We start from the raw sequence: 18,839 nt of genomic DNA, 5'->3' as shown, positions 1-18,839 counted from the left end.
ATATAATTAAAGCTTTTTGAAAGAGACCTTGGGCCCACACTTCATGATCAAACTGTAAAAAATAAAACTAACTGAAAATCAATGAGAAATTAAGGTAAAGTATTTATTCATTTATAAGTCTATGAACAAATAGAATTTGATTTCTACAAATTGAATTTGCATTGACATATTCTATTAATAGGTCTATTTTAAAGTATTTTGTCACATGAGAAGCCTTTTTATGAATTTTTTTCCTCGTTTGACTTTTTGGCTTTATTAACACTTAGAGGGAAGTCGTCCTTCATATAACTTTAAAAAATTTAAAGCTTTATAAATTTTAAATCAATTTTTAATGAACCTCACTTCTTGACTTCTTCTGGTAAGGAAATAAAGCTTAACCTTCACCTAAGACTTACAAAGGATTCTTTGGAATGAGAATTACAAGTTCATGCCTAAAACGTGGGCTAAAATGACGATGTTTCTTTTAACACTCATGAAATCTCAAATGCTTTTCATCTCTCATACAATTTTTTTTTTTACTATTTTGCAATACACTGTCCATAACCAAGAAAATAAACATGCCAAGAGGAATTTGATGATTAAACAATGTTAAGTCCTAAGAGCTGCTAATGAGACCACTTTGAGCCATGAACTAATAAATCTCCACCTGTATCTCATGTGCTTTTCAGATACCTTTACTTCTGGTAGTACAGCCCTACTAAACAGGAAAAAAAGTAAGTGTGTGTGTGTGTGTGTGTGTGTGTGTGTGTTTAGCAACTGTTCTTACGCAATTATGTGGTATGCAATTACGATATTCAAAACCACAGAAAGTAGCAAAGTTGCATAAATTAGATTGATTTGACCGCATTCTAGGCCATGAGACAAGAGCCAAGAAAATTGCTTTGCAGCATCCCTTCTCTCACTTTAAAAGGGCAGTAAGGGCCTGGTTAGGAAGCAAAGTATTTTTCTACACCACCTAGCAAATGCTCTGCTCATCCTGCAGTGTAGGTGCTGCACTGCTTAACACCATAGGTCAGCAGGTTTATTCAAATACAAAGGAAGCAGTAGATGTTGGTAACTGTCCACCCCAGTGATCACCACAGATAAGTGTTTCTGAGAAGCAAATGTTAAGGAACATAGTTCTACCACAAGTGATGAGTTATTAAAATAATGACAAGTAAACTTAGGTTTTATAAAATTTTTTCACAGGGTACCTGTTATGATGACAGTGATGGGTTGTATTTGTATATATGTAAAAGTATCAGTGCAATCAGTTGTCTCTGTCTGCACATTTTAAGATGATTCGGCGGATTGTGCTTTCATCTGCACTGGTAGATAGCTAGTTGTACCAGCTAGACCAGCAATCTTTTCTACATCGCACCTAATGTAGCAAATGAGCAACTGTCCACTTGGTAACACCGTATCCTTAACTACAATTTTCCTCAAAGAGGAAAGTGGACCCCTTATTTTCTGGAGTGCCTGACAAAAAAAAAAATGCACATTTCAGGGTCCTCTCTCAGATCTACCAAATCCCAATCTCTGGGCATTGTTAACAATCACAAAGGTTAATTCTCACTCCAGTTGAAATTTAAGATCCAAAGCCCTATGGAATTTTTCTTAAATGGCTTTGTTCAATAGCAAACAGAATAAAGAATATATGCATACACAGCATTACTGACCTTGTGAAAGCTTCCATAAAAAATTTTCCTAATTTCAGGTCCTTCGAAAGTAACAGTCTGAAAATCCCCACTCTGGTCATAGTTGAAATATGTTAGAGTTTTCCCACCATCTATTTAAAGAAAAATAAAAATACTTTAGAAATAAATAAAGTAAGTGAATTTTTTTTCTAAAATTCAACACCAAACAAAATAATGCATCTATTGTTTTGAAACTGTATTTAGAATGATGTAATGGGTAAGGAAGTGATCTACAGTCCCCAGATTGCTGCAGACTCTTAGTTGGTTACATGAACAGATTTAGCCACGTGGTGATGACAGTGAGGCAAAGACTTCCACACATACCCTTCCTCTGTACTTCCTTGCCCAGACTCTCATCCCCATCACTCTCTTGGGAGAAATTGTCCAAGGGGCTGGGAGTAGAGGCAGACACAGCTGCTTTAAGTTTATCAAATCTTAAAGAATAGAAACCAGGCCCTTTGTCTTTTTAACCCACTGCAGCAACCAACTTTCCTAGGATGTGCAAATTATGCCACCCAAGATATTTCAGTTATTATGAACAAACAAGCAAAAAATTTCCTAATCTTAAATTCTTCCTATTACAAGGAATATTTTATTATTTAAAAGATAGGAATATTTTTCTAATTCATTCCTATGCTACAAACTAATTCCTCTGTTTTCAAAAGGGAGCAAGCTAGTCTTAATCATTTTGAGAAAATTCTTCATTTTCAAGTCCCGGGTATATATGGAGTTAGTAACATATGTCCTTTCAATCTACAGGTTTTCCTTAGTTTTAATATCAATGTAAAATGCTTCCACAGTATCATAATTAGTTGTTGATTAGTTTCCATGTACTGAAAAATCCTTTTACAAATACTAGTCAGAAATAAGCTTAATACTTTCCTTATCTGAATGTTTGACCTAGCACCTAGTAATAGTCTCCAAATTTTGGTTCCTAGGTTCACTGGAATCCTAAACTAAAACTAGATATAGAAAACTCAGTGATATTAACCAAAAACTTGATCTGCTTAAGTGATCATCATGTACAACATCCAAGAGCACGAGGTTAAGAAGCTTCCTTCATTGGTTCTTCCTCAACTTTCCAACCTCCAAATATTGGCATTTCCCAGCCTCCAGACCTATTCTCTGCTCTTTCTAGACTCATTTTCTAGATGATCCCACCCAGTCTCATGGCTTATATAGCAAAGACACACAACTTTCAAATGTATATCTCCATCCCAGAATTGTTTCTAAATATGCTGCTGTCAATCTGACATCCACTCTGGGATATCAAATATGCATCTCACATTTATCATATCTATGTCCAAAAAATGAACTGTGATCCCACCCTTCCCATTGACCCTCTAAGGACCTTGCTCTTTCTGTAGTTTTTCCTCTCCCAGTAAAAATTGCTTTTCTCTCTTCTCTTTCCTCACAAGTGCATGCCAGGTCTAGTGTTGGCACAAAATAGGAATTCAAGAAATATTTGTTGAAAGAATGAGAAAATAAATGGATAAATCAACTGCTATATAATTCATTGTTTAGTATTTACACATCACATAAGATTAGCGAGTTACTCTGTAATATACACAAACAGGCGAAATGGCGTGCCACATACATTACTCATACATTTATGTGCGAATGTGATCTCAATAAATATACTTACTGTCTAAAATAACCCCAACCAATGGGTCAGAATTTTTATTTAAAATCTCCCAAAGAGCAAATGGCTCCTGTGGAGTGTCAGGAAGAATCCGGAATAGAAAACTGATTGTGTAGTCGGAGGGCAATCCTTCCGGATGCATGTACCTGAACATAGAAAGAAAATCATGTCTCATTGTATCCTTCCTCAAAAAAGTTACTCCTTTGATTATAAAGCAAATACATTTTCATTCCACAAGATTTGGAAAAACAGAAAAGACCACCATTGACACCAACTAGATCACTGTTGTAGTGATCTAATTTAGTAAAGAATGTGTGCATTTGTCCAATTTATATCAGTTTGTCCCTTTCTTTTCTTAGCACCATTCATTAGCCATTTTTCATTTCCTTAAATATTTTTAAGAGCATGATATTTCATGGCTGCACAATCTTCTCCTGTTTGGCTATTTTATCACTTACCTAATCAGTCGCTTCTCACTGAACATTTTAGTAGTGTCAAAGGTTTTCATACAATAAACAATGTTGATCTATTATCCTTTTGTAAAACATAACTTATGACATTATTACTTTCTACTACATGTTGTAGTCAATTACATTCCCAACTGTGTTGCACTATCCAGAGCCACCTTCAAAAATTAAGGGTACATTACCCCTGGTCCTGGGAGTATTGTCTGCAGACAGATTTCAGACACCAATCCCCTTCCAGAAATTTTCTTGGCTGAAAAAGGATGCCTCTCCCAAGGTCATGCCACCTTATTAGGAAACCTCTTTTCAATGACTGGTCATTGAGGAAGTATGAGGACCTGAACCCCTGAACCCAATGGGAGACAGCTCTGAGAGGCCATACCATTTTCAGAACTCCTCTGGATGGGTGGAGGTTTTACTGAGATTCTTCACAGCTTGACTTCTCCCTCTTGGCCTATCCTGCGTCCTGCTGTTCCCTTCCATGAGGGAACACGCTCACCGACTTCCCACATACTAATCTCTGCTGGAAAATCTGCTTCCTGAAGAGCCTAACCTAAAATATCACCTTGTCTCTCTTTCTAACAACTAATGTTAGTTTTACTCATTTACTTTTTAAATCTTCCTCCAAGCAAAAAAATACAGCCCTTTACATGTAGTAGGAACTCCATAATAGTTATTAATTGAATAAATAAATGTGCAAATTTAGTATGCACTTGAAAAATGAAAGTTTAGTTTGCATAGATAAAAATAAATATTCATTTATTTATACATTCATTAATTCATTTGTCCATTCAATAAGTATTTTTTGAATGCCAACTATATGTCAGACATTGTAACAGACATTTAAGATGCATCAGCAAATAAACTGACAAAGGTCCTGTGATGGTAAATTTTAGGTTTCAACTTGACTGGATTAAGGAATATCTAGAAACCTGGTAAAGTATTATTTTGGAGTATATCTGTGAGGGTGTTTTCAGAGGAGATTAGCGTGCGAGTCTGAGTGAACTAGGTGGCGGAGATCCACCCTCAATGTGGACAGACACCATATAATTTGCTGGGGATCCAGAGATAAAAACAAGAATAAAGCAAATGTGTCTATAAAGTAGCTAAGTAATACGATTTTTACATAAACCTGACTACTACTCTTCAACTTTCTAGAGTTGCTGTTGTGACTGTCTCAAAGATAGAAACCATTTGAACCATATAGCACTATCATGAAATGATTCAGGGTCTGGGCACTGGAGCTTGATTGCCGGATATAAATTTCAACATTGCCATTTAACTATGCGAGCTCACTCAAGCCATTTAGCTTCTTTGTGTTTCTGATTCATTATCTGTAAAATTTAGGTAATAATGAAATCTACTTTCATAGAGGTGTTTGGAGGTTTGAGTGAGTTGGTGTACATAAGCATTTAGAAAGATGGCTGGCAGTAGTGCTCATAAGTATCAACTTTTTTTTTTTTTTTTTTTTTAAGACAGCGTCTTGCTCTTTCACCAAGGCTGAGGTGCAGTGGCGTGATCATGGCACACTGTAGCTTCAACCTCCTGGGCTCAAGCAATCCTCCCACCTCAGTCTCCAGAGTAGCTGGGACTACAGGTGCACACCACAATGCCCAGCTAATTTTTTTTATTTTTATTTTTTTGTAGAGACTCTCATTTTGTTGCCCAGGCTGCTCTCAAACTTTTGGCCTCAAGTGATCCTCCCACCTTGGCTTCCCAAAGTGTTAGGATTACAGGAATGAGCCACAGCACTCAGCAATCATTTTTATACGTTGTCACAGATCAGCAGATGTTAAAGTTCAATCCGCATTATGTGTGAGTCTGGTGTTTTTAAACAAAGAAAGGTAAATATCATCTACTCTAAACATCGTAGAAAATCCTAGCAGGTACTATTACACCATATTTCAAGTTGACATCATTTTCACAGTGAGATTTAATAAACATATGATCGACTTTAAAATATTGCAATGGAAACATACCTGGTTGGCTGGGAAACCAGGGCATCTTTATGGAGTTGGTAACATGGAAACACATTGAAAGTACCAGGCTCCATAGAAACCCCTTCCACTGATGAAAAATCTTTTTCAACCAAACCAAACATTTCCATCATTTTAAATCCTAAAAAAAAAAAAAAAAATGTAAAAAAAGAATAAACATAGGGAATATGGCACTTTAGAATTTTAAATTTTAATATTTTTCTATTAAGGATTTAAAAACAAAAACAGAAATCCCATCACCCCATCTCCAAATGAGAGGCATATAATATATTTGTGTTTGAAAAGATTGTGATAATGCATACCTGCAAGATCAATGCCATCCTTGTGTACCATTGGACAGGCTGGAAAACCAAACAAACAAAATAAAACTCTAATTCGGATATTTCACAAACATACTCTTTCCCAGTCCTGAGAACAGGAAACTAATATAATCTTTCCAGAAGCTGATTGTGGAGAGAATCCAAATCAGATGTGACTATGGATTTCTGTGGTTTCGTAAAGATTGAAATGCGCTAAGGTTCCTTATTACAACTAAAGGGTCACAGCTTCCTTCCCTCCTGGGTTCATTAAAATAATGTGTTGCCCAGATGAGAATTCTTAATACATTTTACATCTTAATACATACACTCTTAATACATTGAAAATTATTTACTGAATCTGTTTAAGCACAGTTGCTTTTAAACATAGACTCTCATCTGATTAGGGAAGGTTTTTATCAATCTAAACTCTAAACAGAGGAGGGGAGGTTTACTTCCATATGCTCAAGGCCATAAAACTTAATGTCTATATAACAAGCAGCACTGGAAGTCAATATGCTTTTCTCAGATCAAGATGGGACTCATTATTTAACCAGTATCAAATATTTCAGCCGCTGAGCAACATGAGTAAGTACAAATTCCAAAGAACTAACTTGCTGATGCAGTTTCGCAGACAAAAGTAATTAACTCATCTTCGATTTTCTTAAAGGCGTCAAAGTCATCCACAAAGAAGACATGGCGTGCGCTGGGCTTACTGCCAATGCTAACCAACTCCGAGTAATCTGCGTCGGCCACACCAATTGCAAAAATGCTATAGCCTGTGGCAGACAGAGAACAGATTTCTGATTACTTTAAATTGTACAAAACACAAATAATGTAATATAAGACACGTCCAACTGTTTAAAATATGTTTATTTAGGAAGTCCCATGGGGGTGGATAATCCATTCTTTACAGTTCTGCATGTATATATCTCATTATGTGATAATGATTCCATCATCCCCTAAAGAGATTTTCCATTTTAAAGGAACCCAAGAAGACTAAGGCCCCAATGTGTGCTTGAGATGAAATAGTTTGCATTTGAGTAATATCTCTATGGTTGCATATTTTTAAAAGTTACTTTAACATTTATGGTATGAAATATACTTGAAACAGAGACACTGAGCTTATCTCAGTTTTTTTTACAGAAGTAGAAACTGAGACATTGATAGGCCTAGCAACCTAAGGTGGGTCACCATTCAATGCTTGGCAAGTAAACAGAACTACTATTTGCCATAACTTATGTAATGTAATCTTCACAGCGGTCCTGTGAGAATCTCCATTTTACAGAATAAGAGGCTGAGGAATTTCTGTAATAAGGTTCCTTCCCTGTACACACACACACACACACACACACACACATATATATATTCAATCAATATATTTTCTTTTTGTAAAAAAATTTACTTTAAATTCTGGGATACATGTGCAGAACGTGCAGGTTTGTTACATAGGTGTACATGTGCCATGGTGGTTTACTGCACCTATCAACCTGTCATCTAGGTTTTAAGCCCTGCATGCATTAGGTATTTGTCCTAATGCTCTCCCTCCCTTGCCCCCAACCCCCGATAGGCCCCGGTGTGTGATGTTCCCCTCCCTGTGTCCATGTGTTCTCATTGTTCAACTCCCACTTATAAGTGAGAACACATGGTGTTTGGTTTTCTGTTCCTGTTTTAGTTTTCTGAGGATGATGGTTTCCAGCTTCATCCATGTCCCTACAAAGGACATGAACTCATTCTTTATCATGGCTGCAGAGTATTCCATGGTTTATATGTGCCACATTTTCTTTATCTAGTCTATCATTGATAGGCATTTGGGTATGATTAAGAGGCTGAGTTGTTTCTGTAATAAGGTTCTTTCCTTTGTCCTTTTCTTACAGTACTCAGTTGCTAGAGTTCCTTATAAAGGGCATCCTGGATGTAACGAAAGAGTTAGAGAAAATAACCTATTTTCTCTAACAAAACAGTACACTTACACATTTGTATACCAGAAAGTATTTTAAAAATTACACTGTCTAGTTCATACGAAGAAATATTTTAAAACATTTAAGTAATGCTGATATAGCCTATATATTTGTATTTAGAAAATAACAATTCTAACATTACATTTGGTAGCCACTATTGTTTATGTATCTTACCATCTAATTGCATCTCCCTGGAGATTTTGTTCACATCATCTTGTGATCTTCCATCAGTTATAACCACAATAACCTTTGGGATGCCCCTTCTTGTACCTGACTCTGCTGTGAACAAGGAATCTCGAACATACTTAATTGCTTTTCCTGAAACAAAGAAAGGCAACAGTTTGATCTCACTCTCTCCCATTTTTGTTTTTCTGGGGAGGAAAGGGTGGGAACAAAGTTCTTAAATTAAGGAAAGAAAATCTTTTTAAAAATTACTATGCCTTAAAACAAAAGGTCACTTCAGTAGTTACTAATAATGAATTACTTTGAGCCTTAGCTGGGCTTCTTTTGGTCATACCTGTTTTTGTATTTCCTCCTTTGTATGAAATGTGTTTAATTGCATCAAGAAGAGTCTCTTTGGTTTTGTAAGCATTTAGTTTAAATTCTGTTCTGGGGTCATCAGTGAATTGAACCATTGCAACCTGGAGAGAGAAGGTGTATTCATTTTTACACATATGTAGACTTCCACTGGGTCAGTAGTTTTAATTTCTTCATTATCTCATTACAAAATCTCCTTGGATTAAAATTTCTTTCATACAAGTTACATGCCAAATTTGAAGACAAATTAAATACGTCTTTTCTTTTTAAAAAATTTTATTTTAGATTCAGAGGGTACATTGTGCAGGTTTGTTACATGGGTAAATGGCATGTCAGTGAGATGTGGTATACAAATGAATCTGTCCCCCAGGTAGTGAGCATAGTACTCAATAGGTAGTTTTTCAACCTTCAGCCACCTTCTTTTTTCCCCCTACTAGTAGCCCCTAGTGTCTATTGTTCCCATCTTTATGTCCACGTGTACTCAATGTTTATCTCCCACTTATAAGTGAGAGCATGCAGTATTTGGTTTCCCGTTTCTCTGTTAATTTGCACAAGATAATGGCTTCCAGCAGCACCTGTCTTGCTGCAAAGAACATGATTTTGTTCTTTTTTTATGGCTGCATAGTATTTCTTGCTGTATGTTCACCACATTTTCTTTATCCAGTCCACCACTGATGGGCATTCCATGTTTGTTATTGTGAATAGCGCTGCAATGAACACAGGAGTGCATGTGTCTCTAAGTACTTTCAGGAAGTAGTTTTCAAAAAATCTTTTCAAGCATGTAGGATTTTTGCCACCTCATTTGACAGTTTAAAAATGGCAGCCTAAGCTCTCTAACTTGACAAATGTCCGAGAATCAGAGTTAGACTCTTTACAAAGATTTCCTTATGAAGCAAACCTATGAAGTAATTACTACTATTCTACTCACTCTACACTTGAGGAAACTGAGCTGCAAAAGACCAGTTACTTGCACATCACAAGAGTGGTCACTGGCAGAGTCAACAATTGAAGTTAGGTCTATTTTATATCAAAATGTATGTTCTTAACCACTACAATACAAAACTTTCTGGCTTCAGTTCTTACAACTTGCTTTTATTCCTGTGGAACTTTTGGACCATTTTTAATTAATTGTTTTTAATTTGTTTTTCAGAATCATGATGTAAGAAGTAAAGATAGCATCTTTAGAGTGCTTTCTTTGTTTAAGTGAGCCTTAAGCTGCTACCAGTTTATCAGTCTACTGGACATGTCACCATTTTTATAAAGTCTCCTCCAATTCAAAGGAAATTTCCTTCTTTCTGACGTGCCTCAGCATGTTATCTATTCTCCTCTTTTTTAATAACCTATTTTTATTTTTTTTATTATACTTAAGTTCTAGGGTACACGTGCACAATGTGCAGGTTTGTTACATATGTATACATGTGCCATGTTGGTGTGCCACACCCATTAACTTGTCATTTACATTAGGTATATCTCCTAATGCTATCCCTCCCCTTTACTCCCACCACACAGCCATAAAAAAGGATGAGTTCATGTCCTTTGTAGGGACATGGATGAAGCTGGAAATCATCATTCTGAGCAAACTATCGCAAGGACAGAAAACCAAACACCACATGTTCTCATTCTAGGTGGGAATCAAACAATGAGAACACTTGGACACAGGGTGGGGAACCTATTTTTATTTTCAATACTTTTGGGGTACAAGGGTATTTGGTTACATGGTTGAATTGTATAGTGGTGAGGTTTGAGATTTTAGTGCACCCATCACCCAAGTAGTGTACATTCTATCCAGTATGTAGTTTTTTATCCTTCACTCACCTTCCACCCTCCCCACTCTGAGTCTCTAAGTCCATCATACCACCCTGTGTTCCTTTGTGTAGCTATAGCTTAGCTCTCGCTTAAAAGTGAGAACATATGGTGTTTGATTTTCCATTCCTGAATTACTTCACTTAGAATAATGGCCTCCATGCAAGCTGCTGCAAAGTACATTACTTTGTTCTTTTTTTATGACTGAGTAGTATTCCATGGTGTGTGTGTGTGTGTGTGTGTGTGGGTGTGTGTGTGTGTGTACATATTACATTTTCTTTACCTACTAATTGGATGACGGGCACTGAAGTTGGTTCTATATCTTTGCATTTGTGAATTGTGCTAAAATAAACATATGTTTCCTGGTATCTTTTGACATAATGACTTCTTTTCCTTTGGGTAGATAGCCATTACTGGGATTGCTGGAACCAAAGGTAAATCTACTTTTAGTTCTTTAAGAAATCTCCATACTGTTTTCCACAGAGGTTGTACTAAATTACATGCCCACCAGCAGCAGTGTATAAGTATTCCCTTTTCACCACATCCATACCAACATCTATTGTTTTTTGACTTATAATAATGGCCATTCTTACAGGGACAAGGTGGTATCTCATTGTGGTTTTAATCTGCATTTCCATGATGATTAGTGATGTTGAGCATTTTTTCACATGTTTGTGGGCCATTTGTATATCTTCTTTTGAGAAATGTTTATTCATGCCATTTTCCCATTTTTTTTTTTTTTGATGAGATATTTGGTTTTTTTCTTGCTGATTTGTGTGAGTTTCCTATAGATTCTGGATATTAGTTCTTTGTCAGATGCATAGTTTGCAAACATTTTCTCCCATTCTTGGGTTTGCTGTTTACTCTGATGATTATTTCTTTAGCTGTTCAGAAGGTTTTAGTTTAATTAGGTACCATTTATTTATTTTTGTTTTTGTTGAATTTGCTTTTGGAGTCTTAGTCATATATTCCTTGCCTAGACCAATGTCCAGAAGAGTTTTTCCCAGGTTATCTTCTAGAATTTTTATCATTTCAGGTCTTAGATTTACGACTTTGATCCATCTTGAGTTGATTTTTGTATAAGGTGAGAGGTTGGGATCCAGTTTCATTCTACATGTGGCTATCCAGTTTTCCCAGTGCCATTTATTAAATAGGGTGTCATTTCCCCAATTTACGTTTTTGAATGTTTTGTCCAAGATCAGTTGGTTGTATGTATTTGACTTTATTTCTGGGTTCTCTGCTCTGTTCCATTAGTTTATGTGCTTACTTTTGTAACAGTACCATGCTGTTTTGGTAACTATGGCCTTGTAGTGTACTTTGAAGTCAGGTAATGTGATGCCTCCAGATTTTTTTCTTTTTGGTTAGGAGTGCTTTGGCTATTTGGGCTCTTTTTGGGTTCCATATGAATTTCAGGATAGTTTTTTCTAATTCTGTGAAAAACAATGTTGGTATTTTTATAGGAATTGCATTGAATCTGTAGATTGCTTTGGGAAGCATGGTCATTTTCATAAGAATTCTTTCAATCCATGAACATGGGATGCTTCCATTTGTTTGTGTCATCTCTGATTTCTCTTAGTAGTGTTTTGTGATTCTCATTGAAGAGAATTTCCATCTCTTTAGTTAAGTATAATATATTCCTAGGTATGTCAATTTTTTTTTTTTTGCAGCTATTGTAAAAGCTATTGTGTTCTTGATTTGATCCTCAGGCCTTATCTCTTATCTGAGAATTGATCGTTGGTGTATAGCAGTGCTACTGCTTTGTATACATTGATTTGTAACCTAAGAGTTTACTGAATTTGTTTATCAAATCTAGGAGTCTTTTGGAGAAGTCTTTAAGTTCTCTAGGTATATGATCATATCATTGGCACACAGCAATAATTTAACTTTTTCTTTTCCAGTTTGGATGCCCTTTATTATTTTCTCTTACCTGATTGCTCTGGCTAGGACTTCTAGTACTATCTTGAATAGAAGTGGTGAAAATGATTACCTTTGTCTTGTTCCAGTTCTCAGAAGGAATGCTATAAACTTTTTTCCATTCAGTATAATTTTGGCTGTGGGGTTGTTATATATGGCTTTTATTATTTTGAGGTATGTCCCTTCTATTCCTAGTTTGTTGAAAGTATTTATCATAAAGGGATGCTGGATTTTATTGAATGTTTTCTGCATCTATGAGATGAACATATGGTTTTTGTTATTAATTCTGCTTATGTGATGTATTACATTTATTGACTTGTGCATGTTAAACCCTCTCTGTGTCCCTGGGATGATATTCACTTGATCACAGCGTATTATCTTCTTGATGTGTTGCTGGATTTGTTTAGCTAGTATTTTGTTGATTATTTTTGCATCTATGTTCACCAGGGATATCGGCATATTTTCTTTTTCATTATGTCCTCTACTGGTTTTTGTATCAGGTAATACTGGCTTCACAGAATGACATAGGGAGAATTCCCCTTCTAATCTTTTACAATATTAGGTTGGTGCAAAAGTAATTGTGGTTTGCACCAATCTAATAGTTTCCATAGAATTGGTATCAATTCTTCTTTGAATGTCTGGTAGAATTTATCTGTGAATCCATCTGGCCCTGGGCCTTTTTTTTGGGGTGGGAAATTTTTTAAAATTACTGATGCAATCTCACTGCTTATTACTGGTCTGCTCAGGGCTTATTCTTGATTTAATCTAGGAGGGTTGTTGCTTTCCAGGAATTCATCCATTTCGTTCAGATTTTGTAGTTTCTATGTATAGAGGTGTTCGTAATAGTCTTGAATAATCTTTTGTATTTCTGTGGTGTTGGTTGTAATGTCTCTATTTTCATTTCTAATTGAGACTATTTGAATCTTCTCTCTTTTTTCTTGGTTAATCCAGCTAATGGTCTATCAATTTTATCTTTTCAAAGAATCAATTTTTTGTTTCATTGATCTTTTTTATTGCTTTTTGTTTCAATTTCATTTAGTTCTGCTCCGATTTTTGTTATTTCTTTTCTTCTGCTAGCGTTGGCTTTGGTTTGTTCTTGTTGAACCAGTTCCTTGAGGTGTGACATTAGGTTGCCAATTTGTGCCTTTTCCGACTTTTTGATGTGGGCATTGAGTGCTATTAATTTTCCTCTTAGAACTTCTTTTACTGTATGTCAGAGGTTTTGACAACTTGTGTAAGTATTATCTTTCATTCCAAAGAATTTTTTAATTTCCTTCTTAATTTTATTATTAACCCCAAAATCATTCAGGAGCAAACTGTTTAATTTCCATGTATTTGTATATTTTTGAGGATTCCTGTTGGAGCTAATTTCTAGTTTTATTCCCTTGTGATCTGAGAAGATGCCTAATATGACTTTGATTTTTAAAAATTTATTGAGACTTGTTTTGTGGCCTACATGGTCCAGCTTGGAAAATATTCCATATGCTGATGTGAAGAATGTATATTCTGCAGTTCTTGTATAGAATGTTCTGTAAATACGTGTTAGGTCCATTTGTTCTAGAGCGTAGTTTGAGTCCATTGTTTCTTTGTTGACTCTCTGTCTTGACTATCTGTCTAGTGCTGCTAGTGGAGTGTTAAAATTTCCCACTATTATTGTGTTGTTGTCTTACTTCTTAGGTCTCGTAGTAATTGTTTTCTGAATCTGAATCTGGGAGCTCCAGAGTTAAGTGCATATAAATGTAGGATTGTAGTATCTTCTTGTTGTATCAATCCTTTTATCATTATATAATGACTTTCTTTGTCTTTTTATTTTACTATTGTTGCTTTAAAGTCTGTTTTATCTGACATAATAATTGCTACTCCTGCTTGCTTTGGGTTTCCATTTGCGTGGAATATCTTCTTTTACCCCTTTACCTTGAGTTTACACAAATCCTTACATGTTAGGTGAGTCTCTTAAAGACAGCAGATATTTGGTTTATGATTTTGTATCCATTCTTCTAATCTCTATCTTTTAAGTGGAGTACTTAGGCTATTTACATTCAACATTGATATTGAGATGTGAGGTACGGTCCCAGTCACCATGTTGTTACCTAAGTACTTTGTTTTCTTCATTGTGTTATTGTTTTATAGTCCCAATGAGTTTTATGCTTTCAAGAGGTTACATTCTGATGTATATCAAACTTTTGTTTCCAAATTTAGAACTTTTTTTAGCATTTCTTATTGGGCTGGTCTGGTAGTGGCAAATTCTCTCACCATTTGTTTGCTTGAAAATGACTTTATTTTTCCTCCATTTATGAAACTTAGTTTTGCTGGATTCAGAATTCTTGGCTGACAGTTATTTTGTTTAAGGAGGCTAAAAATAGGACCCTAATCTTTTCTGTCTTGTATGCTTTCTGCAAAGTATCCATTATCCTCTTACGATACTTCTTGTGCCCAAATTTTCTTAGCCATTCTTTCACAATATATTCCAAATCCATTTGTTTCAGTGTACTTCATTGCTACCACCCTAGTCCAGGCCACCATGATCACTCTGCTGGACCATGAGAGTACCTTCCTGACTGGTCTATCTGCTTCCACTCTTATCCGTATTAGTAATTCACATGCCACAAAGCAGTTGAGGTAATCTTTTTTTCTGAAACACATCAGATCTTGGCTCTCCTTAAAACCTTCCAGTGACTTCCAGTTGCATTTATGATGATACTGAACTCCTTTGATGGTCCACAAGACTCAAGATGATCTGGCTTTTGCCTGCTTCTTCCACTTGTTCTATCCTCACACTCTCACCTACTATATTCTAGCCACAAGTTTTGGTGTATGAAGTTTCAAAACTCATTCTCATCTTGGGTCCTCTATACTTATCATTTTCTCTGTCTGGAAACTCCATTCTCAGATCTTCAAGTCTGCATCATTCACATCTCAGTTCAAAAGGCACCTCCTCAAAGAGGTCTTTGGTGACCATACAATTTAAAATAACTGTCACACACAATTTAGAATAATCCCCTGACATCTTTAAATCACATCACTCTGTTTTCATAGCGTACATCCCTACCTTGTGAATCTATTTGCTTGCCTGTTTATATCTGTGTCTGTCCCTTTTCTCTTGTTTTTTAACTTTTCTTCTAGGTTTAGGGGTACATGTGCAGGTTTGTTAGAGAGATAAATTGCAAGTCGTGGGATTTGATGCACAGATTATTTTATCATCCAGATATTCAGCATGTTACCTCACAGGTAGTTTTTCAATCCCCACTCTCCTCCTACCCTCCACCCACAAGTAGGCCCTGGTGTTTGTTCTTCCCTTCCTTGTGTCCATAAATACTTGATGTTTAGCTCCCACTTATAAATGGGAACATGCAGTATTTGGTTTTCTGTTTATGTATTAGTTTGCTTAGGATGCCTCTAGCTTCATCCATGTTGCTGCAAAGGACATGATCTCATTCTTTTCCACTGTTGCATAATATTCCATGATGTATATGTACCACATTTTCTTTATCCAGTCTACTATTGATGGGCATTTAGGTTGATATCATGTCTGCTATTGTGAATAGTGCTGCAATGAACATACTTGTGCATGCATGTGTCTTTATAGTAGAATGATTTATATTCCTTTGGGTATATATTCAACAGTAGGATTCCGGGTTTGGGAATTCTGTTTTAAGTTCTTTGAGAAACTGTCAAAGTGCTTTCTCCAATGGCTGAATTAATTTACATATCTGCCAACGATGTATAAGTGTTCCCTTTTCTCCACAATCTTGCCAGCATCTGTTGTATTTTGCCTTTTTAATAACAGCCATTCTGACTAGTATGTCTTCTGTCCTTACTTTTAAGAATACGAGCCCCACAAAATTAGAGACATTGATTGACATTCATTATGACAGTATAGTACATGGCCATAACAAATCCTTGATACATATTTGTTAAATGAATGAGTTAGTTTCATGTTCCACATGATCTATAGTAAGGTGTTCCTTTCAAGATTTTAAAGTCCTTAAGGACAGGGAAAATATTGTGTGTATCATTAAAAGAGACATTCTACCCTAGTATGTAATCCCCTGACATGGACTTTCTATCTTGTTTTAGTTTGCTGAACTCAGCACCTTTTAAGGGTAAGCATCCTCTGGAGCTTCACCAGGCATCAATAAACTGCTTCTAAACACATACCTGTCTATCTTTTCATTTAAGGTTGAGTCCAATCATTATAGTTCCTGACCTACAGTACCTGACAAGTAGCTGTAATAAGAGCTGGAGAAATAATTTCTAAATACATAGAATGAATGAATTATTTATTAGCCTTACTTGGGTTCCATCTGTGCCAATCTTGTTCAGGGCTCCAACAGTGCTATACAGAAAGCTGATGATCTTATTGAAATTGTCATCTCCAATGCTCCAGGATCCATCCACCATAAATACCAGGTCAGCCTTGGCCGCCTTACATACTGAAGACCAACAATGAATTTTGAGTCAGAGATAAGGGGAAAATTTAGTAGTTATTAAACCAGTAAGACAAATAATAGTTGCCCTCTGATAAGTGAAGCTCTTTTTCAAAGGGAAGATATAAACTTCTTAATGTTCATATTACAAACTCCTGTTCACTATGCTTCTTTGCTGTAATTACTCTTTTATATTCAAAGCCCCGTTCTTATTCATGACTAAGAAGCTTCTATTATGCATGTGGAAACAGAGAAAGAAAAAAAGTGTCCACCAACCACAGCCCAAAAGAATGAAAATGAAAGACTAGGAAAAGATGGGACTAAGGGGATTCAGAGATCAAAGTATCAGCAAACACTGTCTAGTGCCAACTGATTGGAAAAAAGGACACGCTATCACTCTGTGCACTGTCCTTTTCTTATTGAATTAGCAAGTTAATGTCAGAGAGATTCAATCTCAGCAGAAAAGCATGTGCTAAAATGGAAACAGATTAATCTAATTATAATTTGATATTCATTTGGGCTGAGGCCCTAAACAAACAAATTCTAATCTTAGTTAAAAAAAAAAAATTCTGTCTCTGTCCTTCTATTGCCCACAGATACATGTCAAGAAACGTACACTAATGCTAGCCAAGGGAAAGTATTATCAGCAGGTATTACAGATATCAATAAAGCAATCAAACAAGCAAAAAGAATTAAACAAAGCAAACTATACCAATAAAAACCTACTCTACTGAGAACATTTTTTAAAAGTTCTATTATGTTATCATGTGCTGTTTCAGATTATCTATGCCTCTCCTCCTCTTCATTAGGGTTGATCATTGCAGTTGACTCTGTTTTATGATGAAGCAAACAATTTGCTCTTCAATAATCTGAATCTTTTAATCTTATGCCAATTGCACACAAATATTCTATGAGATAATGTGCCTTTCTCCTTGCTTTAAGGAAAACCTCACTTAGTTTTTATTTTATTAAGTACAACTTTATTGCCTTAAAGCTATTTATAATATAAAATAAACCATCTCCAAGTGAGCTAATACTCTAGGGGCAGTACAGATCTGGTGAGGCTGTTCTCATGAGTTCTGCGATTTATAAAATTTTACAAATTTGTGGTTTGAACTTAAAGCTGAAAGGAATAACAAGATCTGCTAATTATGAGTTTATAAACAGGTCCTCTGTTTCCATGGAAAGATAAAAGTGAAAATTACGTTTCACTTTCAAAATGAGAGCAAATTCTATTAAAAAATACACTCAAAACGAAAAATTTAGTTAGTAAATCAAAGAAAGAAAATATATCAACATGCATGAAGGAATTACCTCTGGGGTAAAAAGTTGTGTTTTTAATGTTCTTCTTTTATGTTTTTTCTATGTTTTAATATTTGTTTAATAAATATTCAGTATTAGTTTAATAATACAAATTTATTGGCTTTTAAATTAAATATACCCAGGACAAACAAAGCCTAAAATACACAGTGCATTCAAGTTGTAAAAGCACCATCTAAAACCATCACAATGAAAATCTCAGAACCAATGTTTCTACTTTGTCAATCCTTAATCCCACAGACCCTTCCAGATCACATAAGTCTTCTATAAGAATTCGTGAATGTTGATAGAATAATATCCATACTCAGCTATAAATAAAAATATTCTGACTTCAGAGCATTCTGTAATATCTGCATCAGAGGTGCCTAATTAGTAAATTTATCAATTAGGATTCTGTTTCCAGTTCCAATGGTGAGAATAACCATAGATGTTGAGACTAAAGAAGGCTAGATACGAAGCTGGAAGAAGAAAGAATTTGGCATTCCAGGTAGAGTGAATAGCATTCAAAGATGCAGGACAGCATATGACATGTATGGGGAACCCTGAGTTGTACAATTTTGCTATTATATAATGTATTCTGGGAAATAATACTGCAAAATAGATTGATTCGTGAAGACTTTGCATGCCATCCTAGGATGAATGTTGAGCTTTATTAGAGTTCTTAATTGCCTGTTTCTTTGTGTCTTCCACTCTCTGCAGCATTTGAATCCACTGACTTTAAACTCCGAATAACTTATTTTTTATTGTTTCCCTGGTATGTAACAGGCACTTTAAGATGCATTATGAATGGAAGAACTCTTCC

The 18,839-nt window shown here is 35.5% G+C and overlaps 1 protein-coding gene across 4 annotated transcripts in view; it reads right to left on the bottom strand.

Moving 5' to 3' along the window:
- Nucleotides 1-18,839, bottom strand: part of COL14A1 (collagen type XIV alpha 1 chain) — a 281,368-nt gene that overhangs the window by 91,343 nt on the left and 171,186 nt on the right. For all 4 annotated transcript variants that reach the window (XM_031650141.1, XM_031650143.1, XM_031650140.1 and 1 more), the window contains exons 26-33: nt 16,584-16,723; nt 8,554-8,677; nt 8,211-8,354; nt 6,690-6,854; nt 6,082-6,120; nt 5,762-5,900; nt 3,322-3,464; nt 1,659-1,768 (exon numbers count right to left, since the gene is read on the bottom strand). In XM_031650141.1, the coding sequence (XP_031506001.1) occupies nt 1,659-1,768; nt 3,322-3,464; nt 5,762-5,900; nt 6,082-6,120; nt 6,690-6,854; nt 8,211-8,354; nt 8,554-8,677; nt 16,584-16,723 (1,004 nt within the window). The remainder of the gene's footprint in view (nt 1-1,658; nt 1,769-3,321; nt 3,465-5,761; nt 5,901-6,081; nt 6,121-6,689; nt 6,855-8,210; nt 8,355-8,553; nt 8,678-16,583; nt 16,724-18,839) is intronic.

Source organism: Papio anubis, chromosome 8 (assembly GCF_008728515.1).
Source record: "Papio anubis isolate 15944 chromosome 8, Panubis1.0, whole genome shotgun sequence".
Lineage (NCBI taxonomy): Eukaryota > Metazoa > Chordata > Mammalia > Primates > Cercopithecidae > Papio > Papio anubis.
The sequence above is the reverse complement of the archived record's forward strand: the minus strand, read 5'-3'. Positions and strand labels throughout refer to the sequence as shown.